This window comes from Salvelinus namaycush, chromosome 13 (assembly GCF_016432855.1).
Source record: "Salvelinus namaycush isolate Seneca chromosome 13, SaNama_1.0, whole genome shotgun sequence".
Taxonomy (NCBI): domain Eukaryota; kingdom Metazoa; phylum Chordata; class Actinopteri; order Salmoniformes; family Salmonidae; genus Salvelinus; species Salvelinus namaycush.
This window is the reverse complement of record NC_052319.1, coordinates 33026662-33034269: the sequence shown is the minus strand read 5'-3', so window position 1 is coordinate 33034269 and position 7608 is coordinate 33026662. Positions and strand designations below refer to the sequence as shown.

General features: G+C 45.3%; 1 protein-coding gene across 1 annotated transcript in view; it reads right to left on the bottom strand.

Annotated features, from left to right (window-relative positions):
* Positions 1–1224: 1224 nt before the first annotated feature.
* The window catches only part of LOC120057970 (cholecystokinin receptor-like), a gene marked incomplete at its 5' end in the record, with an annotated part of 26140 nt that continues 19756 nt past the window's right edge, over positions 1225–7608 (bottom strand). The window contains 2 exons of the mRNA XM_039006453.1: positions 1225–1769; positions 3173–3300. Coding sequence (XP_038862381.1) covers positions 1225–1769; positions 3173–3300 — 673 coding nt within the window. The remainder of the gene's footprint in view (positions 1770–3172; positions 3301–7608) is intronic.

The following is a 7608-nucleotide window of genomic DNA, read 5'->3' as shown; positions in this document are numbered from 1 at the left end:
AATATGAAGTAACGGTACCTCTCCAAAGCCCCCATTCCTTAGTTGTGTTCTCTGCTGTCTTCACTAAGGTTGAGTTGGGTTGGTTTGGTCGCAGTAAAGTCTGGCCTCCAATCAACACCCAATCCAGTCTGGTTAAGAGCACAATGTAACACACTATTTACAATGACACAGTCCACAGTGCAGAAAACAGATAATGCTTGAAGATAATGGTTGAAGAAAGCGCAACATTTTATAGGCAGGCACAACAGAGTTCCTACCTTCAGGACATTGACAACACTAATAACAAGCACATATTCAGCATTTTAACATCCAAAGTAAAGTGACAATAAGTAGAAGCTTTGTAAAAGGTATTACTGATACTGCGTGTCAAGCTACTGCCCTGCGAAACCCCTAAAGCTTATCATTCAGGTATACACCCCCCTACTAACCACAGGAGTTGCTGAGAGGACAGCTCATGAAAACGTCTGGAATGGAGTAAATGGAATGGAAACCACGTGCTTGATGTGTTCGATACCATTTCGTTCATTCCATTCCAGCCATTACTATGAGCCCGTCCTCCCCAATTAAGGTGCCACCAGCCGCCTGTGCTACCAACACATATCCCTTATATCCCAACCACATAATAATTCCCCGTCCTATATGAGGGATTCATCAGTAAACATGATTGCAAGCTTTTTAATGAGTCCCAGGTGATAAAGAAATAACTACATAGGCATACGTACTGTATGCTATTGAACAAAACATTGTTTTCCCATCACTTGGGACAAATGCTAATGCGAAATTGTGCTACTATAATATTTCCTTATTTTATTTTGTTTGGCAACTATTAAACGGTGTATCATTTTCCTGTGGGTATGTTAGGAAAGCATTCTCCATGGGTCATGAGAATTTTCCCTTTCTGAGTGTATACTACAGGTTTGATTTACCCATGCTTAGTTCATCCCTTCAGATAGATATATCTAACTATCTCTCTGACCCCGTTGGCTGCCTTGACATTAGCGTTGCAGTAATGGTCAGGCGTTGGTTTCCCTATAGACCTGTATCTCCCCATACCTACCGACCGCAGGTTAACAGTTTCCCTATAGACCGTGGGTGCATCTCCCCATACCTACCGACCGCAGGTTAACAGTTTCCGTATAGAAATGACATAACATATCTCTCTCTGGTTTCCCTCCATGTCCCCCCATGTTCCCCTCGTCCCCCAGTCAGTCAATAGTTCCTCCCTCAGCACGTCCCCATAGTGCTGACCGTGGTGTAACTAAATTTGGACATGGACACCCCCATAGCCATGGCGTCCTCCTCTCCATCCCGCAGCACGTGGCGTCTGTGTCGGCAGGGCGGGCGGCAGCAGCAGGCGAAGGTGGCGAGCAGCGCCGTGCGGAAGCGTGTGTTCATGAAGCAGTAGGTGATGGGGTTGACACAGGCTGAGGTGTAGGACAGGAGGTGGATGAAGGAGATGGGGGCACCAGAGAGGGCACGGCGGGCAGAGACGGGGTGGAAAGCCTTCCAGGTGTTGGCGCAGTAGAGGGGCAACCAGCACAGGAAGAACAGAGCAACAATCACCACCAGCATCCGGATCACGCGCTTCTTGGCCAAGAGCTTGGCCTCCGAGGTGTTGCTGCGGGGACGCTCCAATTTGGACGCGGTTGCCGTCGATGATGTCAGAGTGGACATCTCCATGGAGCGCGGTCGCTTAGCGAGCTGGACGTAGCATCCATCACCGTCGTCGCTGCCGCAAGCCCCGGTGGTGGTCAGGCCGTTCTTTAGACCTGTGTAGGGCGCGGGGCAAAGAAGATGACAGAGGATTTACAGGCAAGTAGAGGTCCAAAACTGTGAGGAGGGGTCAGACCAATTAGGTTTTGTAACTAATAATTTCAGAAGGTCACAAATATTTATGATTTATTCAACACCCCATATATCTAAATTTAGCCATGATGAGCCACACACATACACCCCCCCCCCCCCCCCCCCCAACACACACACACACACACACATCCCCTGCTGTAACTGTACTTTCCACCTGTCCCAGGTTTCTTCTCGTCCATTTCTGATAATTACCACTAGTTCAAGATCCCAGCAGAAATGCTTTCTGTCAAGCATGCCTCTTATAAACAGACACTCACCTTAAAGAGATACTTCGAGATTTGGGATTTTATCTACTTCCCCAGAGTCAGATGAACTTGTGGATAGCATTTTTATGTCACTGAGTGCAGTTTGAAGGAAGCTGCTAACTAGCACTAACGCAACTCCTAACTAGCATTAGCGCAATGACTGGAAGTCTATGGGTATCTGCTAGCATGCTTCCAGTCATTGCACTAATGCTAGTTAGCATTGGCTCGCGAAAGTACCTCTAACTTTCTTAATACTGGACACAAAGACATAAAAATGCTATCCGTGAATTCATCTGAATCTGACACAATGGCGAATCAACAAATGGTGGGTTATGGCTAAAGAACTAGATAATCATGATGCAGGAGAAATTGGTGTATATTTATGAAGGTGTATAGTACCGCTTTGGTACAGGCAGTGGAGGAAGGAAGCTAAAGGAAGCTATCCCTGCCAATAAGTAGTGATTGAATATAGACTAGAGAGAGCGGACAATGGAGGAAATGCCATTTGCTGTGGCCTGTGAAGTACATATGATTTTCAACAAAAAAAATCCTGGGTCACAGATGTAATTTAGAGGAGGCACATCCCCAAAAACCTGAGTCACATCTCTCATCTGAGGGCTAATGTTCCCTCGCTTTATCTCTTCCTCCATATCACTACCCCTCTGTTTCTCTCTCCCCTCCATCCCTCCCTCTCTCATATTGGTCAGACAGATGGTGAAGGTCTATAGCCATCAGCAGCAGATATACTCCACATATCAGTTCCTTTCAGCTACTCACTTCCATACTGACTAAAGGTTACGTTGCTCTAACCTGCAACACATTAACATGATTGAAATGCTACTGAAATGTTCATTCTGTGTCACCACAGAAAAGAGACAGCCCAAATCCTAATAATCTGGTACAGAATTCAAACATCTGGGAAACACTACTGGATGATAACTATTTATTCTAGTACTCAAAGTTCATTCCAATTCAGCATTCTAACGTCTTCTTACTAACCCCTCTACTGCAAGATGTAAATAAATGTGTGAATAATTAAATAACAGTAATGAAGTTCTCACCGGGGGATGATGTCTTCTGAACCATCTCAAACTGGATTCCCCGGTACAGCTCTCTGGAGATGAGTCCATAGGCCACAATCATCACCACCCCCGGAACAACAAAGAGCGTAAGCAGCAACATCATGTTCCTGGGACACACACAGGAAGTGGGCTTAACAAATTGACCTTAGACACTATTCCAAGGTATGTTGTGCCTTACCCCTCTTGAGATGGTTAAGGTTAGGATGTTTGGAGACTACTCTGATCCTAGATCTGTGCATGAAGCCAGCTTCTGCAAGGAGCATTGAGAGAGCATAGGAGAAAAGGGCTCGCTCTCACAGAAGACTTCCAGAAAGAGGTTAGGCAGAGGAAGTCCAATAGGCATTGGGTTAGAAGGAGCAAACCAGAGATGGGTATCTTCAATTCTTCAATATCTTTGCTGTGGTCCAACCGCTGGAGACAATAATGGTTGATACCCAGTGTAGAAGACATTCCACCACAATGCTGGTATTCTATTTAGTCATCATGGAGGACAAAATATGTGGGAACTGGTAATCGAAAAGTATTAAATATGTTAACAGGGACATTGAGCTAGTGGATTAGGAATATAAATTGTTGGAATAAAGTTAGCTCTCTGGGTAAAGCCACATGAATTATAGCCTTGATAGTCCATTGAAATAGTTTAGAGGCACCATGGCTATTAGAACAATATTCCACAATCATAAGAGAGCCTGTAGCAGATTAGAATAGCTACATGTGCATCCATTCTTCCTTGGAACCGTAATTTTATCTTTTTGGTTCTTACAAGTGTTTAAACTTGCTTTTGTAACTCATTATTGAACCCTTTGGAGAGTGGAAGAGAGGGTAAAGAGAGTACGTTTCGTGCATTTCATTTATCTCAATAATGATTTCAAATGGATGTCTGTCACGAGCGTTGTTGTGAGAATCGGACCAAAATGCAGCGTGGTTTGGGTTCATCATATTTTATTATGAGAACCAGCACAAAAACAATAAAGAGCAAAGAAACGAACGTGCAGCTTTGCCGTGCTCAAAGGAAACAATACAAAATACAAGATACAAGATCCCACAACCAACATGTGGTGGGAGGAGCTATAGGAGGAAGGGCTCAATGTAATTGCTGGAATAGAATAAATGGAATGATATCAAACACATCAAACATATGGAAACCACATCTTTGACTCCGTTCCATAATTTCCATTCCAGTCATTACAATGAGCCCTGTGACTTATTAACAAGCTGGCATTTACAGGTTGGGTTGTTCTATGTCAGAGGTCCTCAGAGAGAGGGGATGGGAGATGAGGGATAAGGAGAGAGAGAGAGAGCGACAGAGAGAGAGAGAGAGAGAGAGAGAGAGAGAGAGAGAGAGAGAGAGAGAGAGAGAGAGAGAGAGAGAGAGAGAGAGAGAGAGAGAGAGAGGAACAGAGACGGACAGAAGGAGGGACGAGCTGAAGGACGAGTAGACAGACGGACAGACGGAGGGATGAGGCCGCAAAGAGAAGGGGGTATAAAGAGGCGGGAGAGGAAGAGGTAGATATTAGAGAGGTACTACTGTTGGAGATAGAATAGAGAGGAGGTATCACTGGTGGATATAGAGGAGAGAGGAGGTATCACTGGTGGAGATATAGGAGAGAGGAGGTATTACTGGTGAAGATATAGGAGAGAGGAGGTATTACTGGTGATATAGGAGAGAGGAAGTATTACTGGTGGAGAAATAGGAGGTATCACTGGTGGAGATATAGGAGAGAGGGGGTATCACTGGTGGAGATAGAGGAGAGAGGGGGTATCACTAGTACAGATAGAGGAGAGAGGAGGTATCACTGGTGGAGATAGAGGAGAGAGGTGGTATCACTGGTGGAGATAGAGGAGATAGGTTGTATCACTGGTGGAGATAGAGGAGAGAGGAGGTCTCATTGGTGGAGACATAGGAGAGGAGTTATCACTGGTAGAGATAGAGGATATATAAATGGTGGAGGTAGAGGAGAGAGGAGGTATCACTGGTGGAGATAGAGGAGAGAGGAGGTATCACTGGTGGAGATAGAGTAGAGAGGAGTTATCACTGGTGGAGATATAGGAGTGGGGTTGTCACTGGTGGAGATATAGGAGAGAGGAGGTATCACTGGTGGAGATATAGGAGAGGAAATATCACTGGTGAAGACATAGGAGAGGAGTTATCACTGGTGGAGACATCGGAGAGGAGTTATCACCGGTGGAGACATAGGAAAGGAGTTATCACTGGTGGAGACATAGGAGAGGAGTTATCACTGGTGAAGATATAGGATAGAGGAGGTATCACTGGTGAAGATATAGGAGAGAGGAGGTATCACTGGTGGAGACATAGGAGAGAGGAGGTAACACTGGTGAAGAAAGAGGAGAGAGGAGGTATCACTGGTGGAGATAGAGGAGAGATGATGTGTCATTGGTGGAGATATAGGAGAGGAGTTATCACTGGTGAAGATATAGACGAGGAGTTATCACTGGTGGAGATATAGGAGAGGAGTTATCACTGGTGGAGATAGAGGAGAGAGGAGGTATCATTGGTGAAGATATAGGAGAGGAGTTATCACTGGTGAAGATATAGGAGAGGAGTTATCACTGGTGAAGATATAGGAGAGGAGTTATCACTGGTGGAGATATATGAGAGGAGTTATCACTGGTGGGGATATAGGAGAGGAGGTATCACTGGTGAAGATATAGGAGAGGAGTTATCACTGGTGAAGATATAGGTGAGGAGTTATCACTGGTGAAGATATAGGAGAGGAGGTATCACTGGTGGAGATAGAGGAGAGAGGAGTTATCACTGGTGGAGATATAGGAGTGAGGTTGTCACTGGTGGAGATATAGGAGAGAGGAGGTATCATTGGTGGAGATATAGGAAAGGAGTTATCACTGGTGAACATATAGGAGAGGAGTTATCACTGGTGGAGACATAGGAGAGGAGATATCACTGGTGGAGACATAGGAGAGGAGTTATCACTGGTGGAGACATAGGAGAGGAGTTATCACTGGTGAAGGTATAGGAGAGAGGAGGAATCACTGGTGAAGATATAGGAGAGAGGAGGTATCAATGGTGGAGACATAGGAGAGAGGAGGTATCACTGGTGAAGATAGAGGAGAGAGGAGGTATCACTGGTGGAGATATAGGAGAGATGAGGTGTCACTGGTGGAGATATAGGAGAGAGGAGGTATCACTGGTGGAGACATAGGAGAGAGGAGGTATCACTGGTGAAGAAAGAGGAGAGAGGAGGTATCACTGGTGGAGATAGAGGAGAGATGATGTGTCATTGGTGGAGATATAGGAGAGGAGTTATCACTGGTGAAGATATAGGAGAGGAGTTATCACTAGTGGAGACATAGGAGAGGAGATATCACTGGTGGAGACATAGGAGAGGAGTTATCACTGGTGAAGATATAGGAGAGAGGAGGAATCACTGGTGAAGATATAGGAGAGAGGAGGTATCAATGGTGGAGACATAGGAGAGAGGAGGTATCACTGGTGGAGATAGAGGAGAGATGAGGTGTCATTGGTGGAGATATAGGAGAGGAGTTATCACTGGTGAAGATATAGGCGAGGAGTTATCACTGGTGGAGATATAGGAGAGGAGTTATCACTGGTGGATATAGAGGAGAGAGGAGGTATCATTGGTGAAGATATAGGAGAGGTGTTATCACTGGTGAAGATATAGGAGAGGAGTTATCACTGGTGGAGATATAGGAGAGGAGTTATCACTGGTGGAGATATAGGAGTGAGGTTGTCACTGGTGGAGATATAGGAGAGGAGTTATCACTGGTGGAGACATAGGAGAGGAGATATCACTGGTGGAGACATAGGAGAGGAGTTATCACTGGTGGAGACATAGGAGAGGAGTTATCACTGGTGAAGATATAGGAGAGAGGAGGAATCACTGGTGAAGATATAGGAGAGAGGAGGTATCAATGGTGGAGACATAGGAGAGAGGAGGTATCACTGGTGAAGATAGAGGAGAGAGGAGGTATCACTGGTGGAGATATAGGAGAGATGAGGTGTCATTGGTGGAGATATAGGAGAGGAGTTATCACTGGTGGAGATATAGGAGAGATGAGGTGTCATTGGTGGAGATATAGGAGAGGAGTTATCACTGGTGGAGATATAGGAGAGGAGGTATCATTGGTGAAGATATAGGAGAAGAGTTATCACTGGTGAAGATATAGGAGAGGAGTTATCACTGGTGAAGATATAGAAGAGGAGGTATCACTGGTGAAGATATAGGAGAGGAGTTATCACTGGAGGAGATATAGGAGAGGAGTTATCACTGGTGAAGATATAGGAGAGGAGGTATCACTGGTGGAGATAGAGGACAGAGGGGTTATCACTGGTGGAGATATAGGAGAGGAGGTATCACTGGTGGAAATAGAGGAGAGAGGAGGTATCACTGGTGGAAATAGAGGAGAGAGGAGGT